This window comes from Rhincodon typus, chromosome 1 (assembly GCF_021869965.1).
Source record: "Rhincodon typus isolate 14 chromosome 1, sRhiTyp1.1, whole genome shotgun sequence".
NCBI classification, from domain to species: Eukaryota; Metazoa; Chordata; class Chondrichthyes; order Orectolobiformes; family Rhincodontidae; genus Rhincodon; species Rhincodon typus.
In genome coordinates, this window is record NC_063332.1 from 128,170,993 (window position 1) to 128,185,215 (window position 14,223).

Consider the following 14,223-nt stretch of genomic DNA (forward strand, 5'->3'; position numbering starts at 1 on the left):
CCTTCTAAACTCCGGAATATTCCACTCAGAGTCAATAGATTGCACGGAAGCAGTTATTGTTTAAAATGGCCAGGTCTCACAGGCTACTCACCGTGAAGAGAAACTAGAAGCAGCATTAGTGACAACCTATTATCTAACACCTTGAAAATTAGCAAGATCTCTAGACAATTGACATCCATATTTCATTTTTAGTGCAGGACCCATTATTTTTGAGTGGTAACTGGTTTCTGAATGTGACAGCCATTATGTGCACATACTATATTAGCTGAAAGTGCCCTGCATTGTTAAGGTAAATATATCAGAGATTCAGTGCAAAAGCAATCTGCCTATTGAAAACCAGGGTCCAAATGCAGGCTAGCAAGTGGGTCCTGCTACAATGAACAAGTTCATAAATACTTCTAAAACATCAATGTGGAGCCAGGAGGAACAGGATTGAGTAGCTCCACCATATTAAAACAACTTGGGCCCTCCTAATCACCACCATTTACCACCTCCATCCAGCCATCCTCCCTTTCCAGTCCACTTCTTCACTTAGCCAAAGAATGCTGTGATGCCAACAGTCATATGTCTCTGCAAGGTGCCTGCTACAATTGGCAGCTGACTGGCTCAATGTAATTGAGGGGCAAGACCAAATGCCAGGATGCTTCATGCCTCATCCACCCAGATGCAGGAATTGATCCTAAAGTGGGTATGTATGAAATTCTAGCCCCATATACATAAATCATTCCACCTGAATATAATCTGTTCCCAAAAAAATGCATGACTCAGGCATCACAGGGGTTCAGTTAGTCAAATTCAGTACATTTCACCTTCAGTTGCTTCTTGCATGTCTTGTTGCAGTATCTTGTGGGTATCGTTTACAGCTAGGTAGCACCTTCTAATTACATTATCACTTTTGCTTTAGTATTCTGCACAAAAACAGGAGACAAGGAAACCACTCAGACCACTTAAGGTCACTCAACCAGAAAATTCTACATCACATCCTCCCATTACAGCATTCCATTATTCCTTAAATTCATTTCCACTAACTTGTCCACTAGTTCATTCACATGCCAACTGTTTATTTTGTGTAGAACTTTCTGATATCTGATCCCTATTTGCTTTCAAAAAGTTTAACCTTGTGTCCCTTTGCCCTCCTTTTACAGTTTACTTTGCAGTGGTATTCAATATTTACTTTTTGTATACTATTGGTGGTCATATATGCCTCTATAAAGTCACCTCACAATTAGTTCTAAGACCAGGGTTTTCTTCCATGGACAGGATAGTACCTTTCCTGCAGTCATGGGCAACCAGAGGATTCTCATATTTCTCAAAGAGCTGCTAGTCATCAGAAGCAAGATGAACCTTTTTGCTTGAATCTTGAATTGCTCATAAACTTTCAATGAGCTTTAAAACATAATGCTGTAAAACTACAGAGTAGATCAGAAGACAGTTTTAGTTGTTTGAGAAGCCAATAGCTCTGTAAACCTATATTGCCATGTTTCATCCATCTTGTGGCAATTCTATAGTGCATCTATATTCTAGTCTTTCAGCAGCAGATTATCACTTGGGTAAGTTTCTGTGGATACCATACTGATGGAAGAGACTCCCTCTAAAAGTAATTCTGTGCTTTGATGTTGTAATTCACAGTCTAGCAAACATATTAGCATTTTTGATTTGGCTACCATTGGGAAAGTCAGTGTACCAGTTGCTGGAATACATGCTGTGAAATATAATGTCATCTGTGAAGTATTCTCAAGAAACCGGCCTAGTGTTAGATAACTACAAATCTGTGTTGATATCAACAGACTGTGAAAAAAGATATGTTTAGCCATATCTTCTTTTCCTGGAACCCAGACTCTGGACAGATATCTGACACCTTGTATTGAACAAATTTAATAGAAGAAACAAGAGATTCATAGGTCACAAAGGTTCATTCATGAAGTGAAGACGAAGCCTTCATTACACAGAACACTGAAGTACGTTCATCTAGCCCATTGATCCAGCATAGATTTTTGTGCTACTTCCTTACTAAAGACTTCATGTGTAACTTCCATCAATATCAAATTCCAATAAATCTGTTGCTTAGAAAGCAAATAACTAAAAGGTCTGAGTCTGATCATGTTCACACAAATTATACAGACCAACAAAACAGAAACAGTAATTTTGAAACAGCACTTTATTTCTTGCATTTTTTGAAGGTAATATAAAATATCAAAAAAACCGAAGTCTTTGAGGAAACTTTTCAGTCAAATTAAAAAAGTGGTTACCTACCTCTCACAAAAGGTGTGAAGACAGGGGAGAACTTTAGGAATTTTGTAACGATCCAGACAAATACTGCAGATCAGAAACTGTTTGTCAATCTGACGTACCACAGGACTGGTAATGTTCGAGCCGTCACTGGCCATCCTAAAGCACTGACATATGGGTCCAGTTTGCCCTCACCCAGCACACTGAAAGAAGAGGAGGGGTAAAGAAACAATAGAAATTAACCATTTAAAAAGGCAAAACAAAGTTAACTTGCAGCTTAGTTCATGGGTTTGCATATCTCGTCACAACTACAAATCAAATGAAATCTTCTATTGAATAGATAAAACACATAAGGTTAGTGGATTTTGAACAATACAACAGTCTGTATGGGTTAACTAAGGAGGAATAATATCAATGAGCCACACTTGTCAGTGTACCGCAACTGGTAGCTAACTAAATTACTGCTACAATGTATAAATATTAGAGAAATTAATCGATAAGCCACCAGAATTTAATGTGGTAAACACTGTATGTAGCAAACACTAAACTATTATGCTGAATAATATGGATTATAAAGCAGTTTGCTTTGAGTCCATTTACTGCTAGAGAACATATTTTAACCCAACAAGTCTGCAAACACGTTGTTTTTCCTCAAGTGAAGTGCAACAAAGGGCTCTCCAACATGCTTACCGCAATTCCCACATATCTACTCACCTCTTCTCCACCCTCCTTGAATCACAATAGAGTTCCCTTTGTCATCACCTTCTCCCCGCCAGCTTCTATATTCAATTAATCATCTTCCACCATCTCTGCCACTTCCAGCATGATCCTACTGAAAACATATTTGCCCCTCACCTCCCCTTTCAGCATTCTCAAGGGACTATTCCTTCCATGATACTCTAGTCCACTTCACTATTCCTCAACACCATGTGTAGCCCCTTTAGATGGCACCTGTCCTTGCAAACGCAGGATATATAACACCTGGCTTTTTACCTCCCTGACCTCACTGTTGAAGACCCCCAAACACTCTGTCCACATGAGGCAACAATTTGCATATTTTATTTTGAATTCATGCTTCTGTATTTATTGCTGATGGTGTGGGTGCCTCTCCACCAGGGAGATCAAACGCTGATTGGGTCACCAGTTTGTGATAAATCCCCTGCAATCCGCAAACATGTTCCAAGTTGCCAACTGCCTGTCATTTTAATTCTCCACCTTGCTACCACGGTGACCTCTTTGTCCTTGGCCTACTGCACTTTTCCAGTGAAGCTCAATGTATTCTTGAGGAACAGTACCTCAAATTTCAAATGGGCCCTTTTTAGTTTATAGCTTACCAGACTCAATGTGGAGTTCAATCATTTTAGACTGTAAACTCTGTCTCTGCTGACTTTGCTTTCTTCACACAGTTTTTCTCTTATTGTCACTTTCATTTATTGATTGGGGCACAGCTTTCATTTCTTGGTTCCTTTCCTCGGTCCATCATCATTCCTCTTTGTAAGACTGTCTTCCATTCTATCACAAATTCTCCTTTTGCCCTTATTCACCCTCTGCTTGCTGAAAATCTATTACACATCTGACTAACCCCAGTTCTGATGAGGTCACAAACTGGAAAATGAACTCTGCTTCTCTCTCTACTAATGCTGTCTGAGAGTATTCATGCATTTTTTGTTTGTTTGTTTAATCAAAAAGAGATTTGAATTAACTTAAACCCAGAACTCTCAAGTACAATATAGGGATTCAGTACATCGCACCACGTTACTGTTCAGTGGTAGAATCTTTCTACATGCAGTGATCTTTCTCATTTTTGCCTTTCACAATAGAGAAAAAAAACAATACTTGCAGGTGGATGGATGCAAACTTAGCAGAAGCCCACTCAATATAGCAGGAGAATATATTAAAAGTGAAAAGGCAATACAAAACTGGTAACCATCCCATCCAAAGAAACTACTACCATTTGTGACATATCATTATAAATATTACAAGCTCCTTTTTGAGAGCTTCTACCCAGTAAACACTGAGCTTCAGTAAATTAAGTTAATGAAGTTCTGGTCAATGACCATAACTGAGTTTAACCACCATAATTGGCCCAATGAAGAGTACAGGAGGCATGCCAAGAGTATGTGGTATCATCCTGGTGAAGCTACAACATAGGACTTGCATGCCAAACAGTGTAAGCAACATGTAATAGTCAGAGCTAAGTGATGCCATAGCCAATGGATCAGATCTAAGTTCTGCAATCCTGCCATATCTAATTGTGAATTGTGGTGGACAATTTTTTGGCTGTGTCAGTTTCATCAAGTTTTCTGGAGGGTTTCTCACCATATCTTATCAAATTCACCTCTTTAACTACATAGAACCCCTGTAATCCAATTATAGCTCATGTTACTAGGTGCTATTCTCGGAACAACTTGCCACTGCTGAGATATCCTAGAAGGGGCTGCCGTTCCTCGTAGCCTAAAAAGCAATTAGAACACCTGGGACAAAAACAGTTAGTCCAGGGCTACCCTGCGTGGTTCTGGATTTTTGCCCTGGACATGAGAGACAAGGGAAATTTGATACCCTGCATTATGGAGGCAGAGATCAGGAGATCCTGCTAAATGGGTGGTGCAGAGGTGGGACAACCTCAACTCCCAGGACCTGCAGTGTAGGCAACAATGCCATACCATGCTAACTTGGTCTGAGGTTATCTCCTGGCTCAGTGTGCAGTCTTAGCCATCTGGAGGAATGCATAGCACTCAAGGAAGAAGGTGAATGATCTTCTCCACACCACCAGCATAATCACTACCTTCTTTTTGTTAACTCACATTCACTTAATCTCTGCCACCATACCCACCCCCCATCAAGGTTCTCGCTCTTCCACTCTCACTATTGCCTGCAGCATCTTGCCTCACCATCAGCCACCCCAAATCCAGACACCATTTACCCTGCACTAACTCACTCAGCAGGGAATACCGCCTCATCTGCACCAAAAGTACTGGCTGATCCCCCCACTTTCATCTCCCTAATAACTGCCAGTCGCTCATTTCAGGATGACAACAGCACACAATAGAGCAGGAAGTGTCAGGACAGGTGGTGGGCTGTCTGACATTCAGCTCCATCTCCCTTACAAGGAGAGGATCCTGACTTTGAATCACTGAATTCCTACAGTGCAAACTAACACAAGCAGCTGACTGATGATGTCCAAGCCCTTGGACTGGTTTCAGAGGCTGCCCTTGAGTTGACTGAGGACTGCTGACAAACATAACAAACTTTCTGGAAATATGTGTTTGCACTAAACGACACAGCATATGTCATGAGGGATCTTAGAAGCTTGCACATGTTGGATACTAATGTCAATGGAATGGGGTGGGGGGGGGCGCATTTGGCCAGTACCCATGGACCTTGCCCCAAGATGTTGGTGCCTGGTATCCAATACAGAAGTCTTGGAGTAGGCAGCCAGCCAAAGTCACCAGGTAAATTTCTGACTTCTAAGAATTTTCAGCATCTAGTTTGCTCACTGGATTTGGTAAAATAGGAAGCTCCATGTTAATGAGGTGAGATGTGCCATTAATAAGGTTGTTAACTAGGCATAATCCCACTTAATAGGCAACTTGCCACTCCCTGTTGCGAATCTTACTGTGACACTCAGAACTCATTTAAAAGATGTAGTGAGTTGCCCTCAAAGTTAAGGCAGGCCTTGCTAGATTTCTCATACAACTTTGCCACATTTCTCAATATAGCCCACATTATTCAAACCCCTGTAAGATTCCACTCCAGATAAATGTAATTACTTTATTCCTTCACTGGGTACTCTTGAATGTAGAAATTATCTGTGTCATTCTGTTCAATTCTGCATCACATATTTGGCACTTGTCATTGAATTGAAAGTTAAGAAATACTTTGTGCATTCCAGAGATTAATTTCTCATAATATGCCATATCTACTTCCATTCCCAAATTAATCATAAAGGGGAATAAAATTATTTCATGCTTGTTTCTTCCTTTTGATAAAATTAGTAAATGAAGGGAAATTTGTTCAACAAAGGAAAATTTGCTCAATTCATCTTAATGTTTTGTTTAGTAATCTATAAGTAACTAAATTAATAATAAATTCATTTCACATTGAAGGGAAATTTTTAAAGATAGCACCTTGGATTTTGAGACAAGGATTTTGACACTTCCTACGGAAACCAGTGATTAAAAGTAAAGCACTTTATGTTTGTTGGCTTAAAAATAGGGTTATATTAAGTTTATTGTGATTGTTTGCTTTTTGATCATTCATCGGAGTGAACTTGAAACTGGCAAATAACTGGAAATCCAGACAAATTAACCAACATGTGATTTGCCTCCATACTCACATTGATTTGAACTAAATTCATTGTCTGCTGAAGACTATCCAAACGAATGCATGACGCTTAATAAGTAATTATTACTGAGGCTGTGAGTAAGGATTAAAAAGCAGTAATTCATAGTGAAATAATTAAATAACCACAACAAGGTCCACAATACAGGTTCTTATTTAATGCTCAGTCATAACACACAAAGTGAGGTAAATTGATTCTGACTACAAGAGAATAATATACTGATTCAGACTCTGATTCAGAATCAGGCATACAAAACACGCTGAGCTATTTTCAATTCCCAGTTACCCTTATCTGGCCTCCCTCCATGCAAAACAATATGCAGGAACTGTGCTGGAGAGTCAGCAGTGATTTATTATTCACCAAAAACAGATCAGATCTACACACAATCTCTCAGAAATAAATATCATTCAAGGAAGAGTCCAGTACTCTGCATTCATCAAACAATTTAGAATTCTTTTAGATAGCTGTTAGCCAGAAGATCTTGCTTCCAGTTATTGTGGAGTTTAATATAATTCAGGCAATGACATGCAGTTTACTATCTGAATTATAATCCTACCATAGTTCTGCCATTCTTAGAGCAAAGACATGTCTCGCTGCACGTAGTGATGCTCCATGTAGAGGACAGAGAAGGGAAGAAATAAAACGATGGAAACAGAAAAGTGGTGGCCCTATTATCTGCTATGGTAATAACATTTCTAGGTCAGTAACAAGCAGTGTTTTACTGGCCGGGAAAGACCCAGAAGGATTGAAACAAAATCGATCTTTATTTAGTGCATGTTTCTTGCTCTGTGCTAGGAGACTGCAGCAAATCAGGCAAAGTATGCTGGGATTGGGATGCAGTAGTCAGCCACAAAGAGATTTGCCGGTTTGCTGTAATTCATCAATCTCAGTACTCTTAAAGGCCCATCAAGTCACTAAATTAGATCAATGAGATGATATTATGGGCTAAAACAGCAAAGCGCTTATGGACATAGCTGTTGTGATACATCTAGCACATCACAACTGACCTTTTACATAAATACTTTAAAAGCAATGAGCTCAGGAGAACAACGGGTTGTGCAATTCTTTGTTTTACGGCAACCACAAACAGACAAAACAATTTAGAAAAAGCTTTAATCCAGGGCTGTTAGTGCATTATTTACTGCTGTGACCTACTTTTAGTCCTAATCTGCCTGTATATCATGAAATGCTCAATATGTCATTCTGCTACAATGTACAATCTATTTTGTATTCTATTTTTCTAGTTAAAGCTTCTTGATCCCAAACTGCAAACACAGCTGAATTTTTACATTGAATCCGCATCCAAAAGGCTCTTTAAGCAATCTTTGTGACAGCCAAATAGGAATATTAACATCTGATTGACTTTAACTTTCAAAGCTTGTTTGTTTTATCTCTACACTTAATTCAGTTTATACTTTTCTAATTTCAGAATCTTTGCTTTCTTTCAGAATACTCCCTCCTTCATTTTCTTGGATTGGATTTCTTGCTATTTTGATTTGTTTTGTAAAGCCAAACGCTTTTGGTAAATGCTACATGACAGAAGGTTTTGCTCCATAAACTAGAATTCAATAGCAAATAGACACCACTATGATTAACATGTCTGTCAATGTGGATCCTTGTAAAGTGCATCTAAATCAGATGGGAGGTGGTTGCATAATGTTAATGTCAATAACCTTGCAGTTCAGAGCCTCAGGCTAATATTCTAGGGAAATGGGGTTGAATCCCACCGTGGCAGATGGTGAAATTTGAACTCAAAAAAAGCTTGTCTAATAGCGACCCTGTAATAATTGTCATAAAATCCCATCCTGTTTAATAACTTCCTTTGGGGAATGAAATCTGTCATGCTTATCTGGTCTAGCCCACAGCAATGTAGTTGACTCTTAGCTGCCCTCTGGGCAATTAGGAATGGGCAATAAATGCAGGTCTAACCAGCAATGCCCACATCCCATGAACGAATAAGATAACTCAGGCATTGCTATCTTGATTGAATACACTGTGATTTAACAGTGTTTAATGGATCACTGCAGTGGGAGGGGAAAGAAGTCTTAATGCAGCAGCTGTAGAGAAAGAGCTGGCATTGAACTGGCACTAATATGTACAATGTAAAATTGCCACAATAACAGCCAGTACACATTCAGACGTGTACTGTCTCCAATAGGAATATCAGTTTTTGATGATTTGATAATTAACAAGCTGAATAAGCTCAAAACCATTCAGAAGTCTGCCTGCGGTGGGTGGATATTTTTTATTCTTATCTCTCTCTGCCCTCTCTGCACCACCCCCTCACTATATTTGATGAAAGGATATGATGCAGTTCTATTCTTTTCTCTCTAATGCCCCCCATCATAACAATAACAGATTTCAGCTCTTTTAAAAATTCTCTTGCCTGATGTCACTGAATCCTTCTATCACACCACAGGAACACATTGCTCTGATCCATCATTCTTTTGTTTGCCTCCATCACCAAACTTATTATTTTCTGTTACAATGATGTTCCTGTCCCAACCCCCAATTACAGTATATACTGAAACTGTTCGCAGCCCCTGTTGTCTGTTCAGTCAGATAGAACAATTTGTGATCTCAACTCCGACAGACTGTTACTATGGCAACTCACATGCTTGTTGGAAAAGGCGCCGCTGCTGTTACTGTGAGGTCACATGACCAGACAATACAGCTTCATTCAGAAAGATGTGTTCCATACTTAATCTTTACTTTTAATCATTTCCAAAATATGTATACCACTCAAAATCAATACCAGACTTACATTTGGTACTGGTTACACTCAGCAATTTTCCAACCTACTTCTAAATTTTAAATTGAACACATTTCAAACTACTGCAGAATGATACACAGCCATGGATTATGGAAAATCTCCATAACGATTCCTATCAGGCCTCCAAAAATGTGAAGCAGTGAATCAACAATTACAATACTAAAGAGTGTATTTTCTCATTTGGTTAGCTCAGTTGGCTGGGCGGCTGCTTAGCAAGGCAGAATGATGTCTCCAGCACAGGTTCTATTCCACTACCAGCTGAGATCGCTATGAAGGTCCCATCTTCTCAACTTCACTCCTCATCAGAGTCAGATAAAATTTGATGTTCATCAATTAGAATTCATATTATTTAGACAGAAACTACAGAATCTACTGATCACTTCTTGAGCTGATGGGAAGAAAAGGGCTCCCATTAAATGATTTTTCAGATGGAGAGTGAGCAAACATGATTGTTCAGTTGGTTATTGCATTCACTCCCATGGAAGCTTTCCAGAAAGGTTTTATAGACCAAACTAAAGACTTAGAGTGTCGAAGAGCTACTTAAGGATTGAAGTGAATATGAGGTGATCCTCACAAGTCAGTGAAACTTACAGATTCTAACGACAAACTTACCAGTTGACACAATTACTAAAACACTCAAAGATATCAAGGCATGTGAAAGATGTGGCCTTTTTGCATGCACAAATGAAATGCCTGGCTTTCAATCAATTTTGTAAAGCAATTGGCAGAAAAGGCCATTGGCAGAGGTTGTTCACTGGTGTAAAGGCTGATGCAAAGACAAAGAGCCAAGCACTGATGCAATTAGACCATGCACAAGGAGTATCTTCCTGCCACAATAAAAACCATCTAGTATCCCGCCAGAAAGCTTTGTCAGTTCCCAGGAATATCTAGAGCAATATGCATATAAAACATATAAAACAGCAGGAGCAACTACTGAAACTTCAGAGACAAAAACAGAAATTGCTGGAAAAGCTCAGAAGGTCTGAGCTTAATCAGAGTTAACGTTTCGGGTCGAGTGACCCTTCCTCAGAACTCAAGTTAATTCTGATTTCTCTCCACAGATGCTGCTACACCTGCTCTGCTTTTCCAGCATTTTCTGTTTTTGTCTCTGATTTATGGCATCTGCAGTTCTTTTGGTTTTTTGTGAAACTTCGGCTTGAGTTCAAAGCAATGGTGGAGAAAATGACAGACTTGAAAAATTATTTGGAGATACACAGCACACATAAGAAAAATTACCCATGAGACAATCCCTTCAGAAATAAATGCCAGTAACGATTCTCTCGTGAAAGAATTCAAGACAAAAAGCAAACCAAATCACCCCTGAAGAAATAAGAGACATTCTTCCAAGAAAGCAAAAGAAAACCAGTAGTTGGAGCTGGACAGTTATTACAACAGGTTGTGTAGAAGAAAATATACTGGACAAATAGAAAGTTAATAAGCCAGGCTGGCAAACAGAAGCTTCAAAATCTGGGGACAAAATGATAAATGGCAAGCAGACTTGAATCATTTAATCCATCTCTAGGAACAAGATCAAGTCAATGGTGAATCTGAAACAAATTTTGGCTGTCAGATAAGCAAATTCTGGCAAAGCAACTGTAGTCCATGAATGAAAGACTCATCAGCACCTCCATCAGATCTGTATGTATCAGCAAATTACCTTTACGTTATAGGTACTCATAGGCTCACTTGTTATGGTAAATAGTTAAACTTTCTTTTGGAAAGGAGGTACATTGTATTTTACTTTGTGCTTAAAGGGTTCCCCATAGGAGTTGGGAGGTCATTTTACGGCTCCACAGGACATTGGTTTGACCACTTTTGGAATACTACGTTCAATTCTGGTCTCTCTGCTACGGGAAAGATGTTGATAAACTTGAAAGGGTTCAGAAAAGATTTACAAGGATGTTGTGAGGGTTGGAGGGTTTGAATTAGAGGGAGAGGCTGAACAGGCTATTTTCCCTGAAGCGTTGGAGGCTGAGAGGTGACCTTATAGAGGTTTAAAAAAATCATGAAGGGGCATGGTTAAGGTGAATAGCCAAGGTCTTTTTCCCAGGTTGGGGAGTCCAAGACTAGAGGACATAGTTTTAAGGTGAGAGGGGAAAGATTTAAAAGGCACCTAAGGGGCAACCTCTTCATGCAGAAGGTGGTGCATGTATGGAACAAGCTGCCAGAGGAAGTGATGTAAGCAAGTACAATTACATTTAAAAGGCATCTGGATGGGTACATGGATAGGAAGAGTTTAGAGGGATATGGGCCAAATGCTGACAAATGGGACTAGATTAATTTAGGATACCTGGTTGCCATACATCTCTGTGAATCTATGACTCTGTGCTGTGCAATTATACTGCAACTCTTCCTCATTGTTAATCTGCTCTGTGTTTGTAAGTCACACACACAGTATTCAGTTGTAATGTCTGCTTTTATAACTTGTAATGTGTTTTATTGTTTTAAGTAAACTGACCCATGGAGTCAAACAAGCCCTGACGAGTGATTTATTATTAGACCATTATAATTTACTATGAATCTTGGTATATTGGTACCTCACAGGTTAATGTTGGCAATGTTCAACCATGGGTGACAATGGAAAATCATGCACGAGCCATAGCTAACCATGCCTGTACTGACAGGTGTACTAAGCATTACCTGGGACTTCTGTTCTGTTAGTACATGTTTCTTTGGTTTCTTCTACAGATTCAAATTCTGATTTCTTTTGTGATTGGACTATGTTTACCATAAATTTTATTCCTTTATTCATTCACAGGATGAAGGCGTCACTGACTATGCAGTATTTATCAGAACCAAGCACATTGCTGTGGGTCTGGAGTCACATGTAGGCCAGACCAGGTAAGGATGGCAGTTTCCTTCCCTAAAGGACATCAGTGAACCAGATGGGTTTTTCCTGACAATCAATTCATAGTCATTGGTAGATTCTTAATTCCATATATTTTTATTGAATTCAAATTCCACCATCTGCTGTGGCAGGATTTGAACCTGGGTCCCCAGAATATTATCTGGGTTTCTGATTAACAGCCCAGTGATAATACCACTAGGCCATTGCCTCCCCAAAACATTCAAATTCTATAATAAGAGCAGATGTTTCAACATCTCCTAAAAGTAACATGGCAACAAAGTGTAAAATATGCTAAATATTTTAGAGCAGTATGAATGAACAGCAATACTGGTCTTGATATTACTCCATGATATTAGCAAATGAATACTTAATGTGTTAAATACTAAAGCCTTTAGGCACTTACACTAATAATCGAAACAAGCATCTTTTTTCAACTTGGAGAACAGGATTGATCTGGATATGTGTGCTCTGATTTGTATTAGTCACTGGGGAGAAAGATTCATGAAGACCGATCCAAAGCTGACGAAGAGCAGACTGGGCTGTTTTTTATCCATGCAAGTGGGTTAACAAGTCTAGCAATAATTTAAAAATACAGCATTTCTCTTCAAGTTAAAAAAAAGGGAGAAAGGGTTTGAAATTAAGCTCTTGCAATGGGTGTAACTTCAACATCAGTTGAAAACACAATATCCACCAATCACTCCACTGGGCAGCACATGGAAAATTTTAGCATCTCCCTCCACACACCCCCACCTCCCCTTTCCTGACATTGAGCTGTTCCAAAAACCCTATTTCCAATTATCTGGAACTTTATCTCCTATTGCTCTATATCCATTTTACAAGTAATGTATAGTGGCTTAAACTGAGGCACATGAGTTAACAGGAACAAAATAGAAGCCAACAAGTATGATTTGCATTTAAAATGAAGCTGCAGGCCTGGGTGTTCATTCCCAATCTGGGACATTTCCCAGCTCCAGGAGAAAGTGACCTAGGAGGTAAAACTTTCATTCCATGCTGGTAGAGTTCACTGGGAATTGATCTGGGTGATTCTAGAACAAGGGCAGAACCTGTTGGATGCAGGGGTGGGCTGCACTGAAGACCTGCCTTTGTGCGCCATGATTGTATTGAGGTTTAGTTTAAAAAAGAGAAAATGAAAAACACCCTCCAGACCTCAAAATTCACAACATCTCCCTTGCCACATATGCCCCATGTCTAACCATGCCAATTCCCAATGGCCCTTTTATTGACTCCTAAGTCAACTTATGCCAACCCTTTGCCCTTACACCGACCATACCAATTCACATAGTATTCACCTTGAATACACCTTAGGACCTATGTAAATATTAGGCAAAATAAGGATACATTAAATAAAGTTGTAAGTGCACTATGTTGTATATACATACCGCACTGTGTTGAAAAAAAGCATTCATTCATGAAAAGACCAATTTGCTACATTTACATTGCTAAAAGAAGATGGGAAGTTGCAATTTTTTTTGTCTTGCACTCATCAGAATTAGGACTCAAGAAACACACTTGACCACATTGACACTATTTTATAAAGCATGAGAAGAGGATGTTGATTGGTTGGGGCATCATTGGCATAGAAATGCAGCAAGAGCAATTAGTTGTCAATCTTAACTTGGGTAGCAGGCAGGTAGATTCTGATGGTCAGGATGTAGCCGTGGGGATGCAACAATGATTGGCTGTTTCAATAACCCCGCTTTTCAAAAAAAGTGCTATGTATGTAGAAATTCCTTTTGCCTGCATTAAACAGGTCCCTGTGTATTAATATACAAAGCTTCTAGCACATGCAAATGCATCAGACTGCAAGCCTGATCGATTATGTTAAATTGTTTTCCAGTGTAACTATTAGCAGAGTCTGCATTATTTAATAAAGGATCGCCAATAGGAGAATCACATCCAATGGTGGATATAGAGATAGTAGGAACTGCCGATGCTGGAGAATCTGAGATAACAAGGTGTAGAGCTGGATGAACACAGCAGGCCAAGCAGCATCAGAGGAGCAGGAAAGCT

At 39.3% G+C, this 14,223-nt stretch overlaps 1 protein-coding gene across 1 annotated transcript in view; it reads right to left on the reverse strand.

The window, feature by feature from the left end:
* LOC109922063 (tripartite motif-containing protein 2) overlaps nucleotides 1-14,223 on the reverse strand; it is a 75,252-nt gene that overhangs the window by 23,824 nt on the left and 37,205 nt on the right. The window contains exon 2 of the mRNA XM_048606467.1: nucleotides 2,254-2,432. Coding sequence (XP_048462424.1) covers nucleotides 2,254-2,387 — 134 coding nt within the window. The 5' untranslated portion in view covers nucleotides 2,388-2,432. The remainder of the gene's footprint in view (nucleotides 1-2,253; nucleotides 2,433-14,223) is intronic.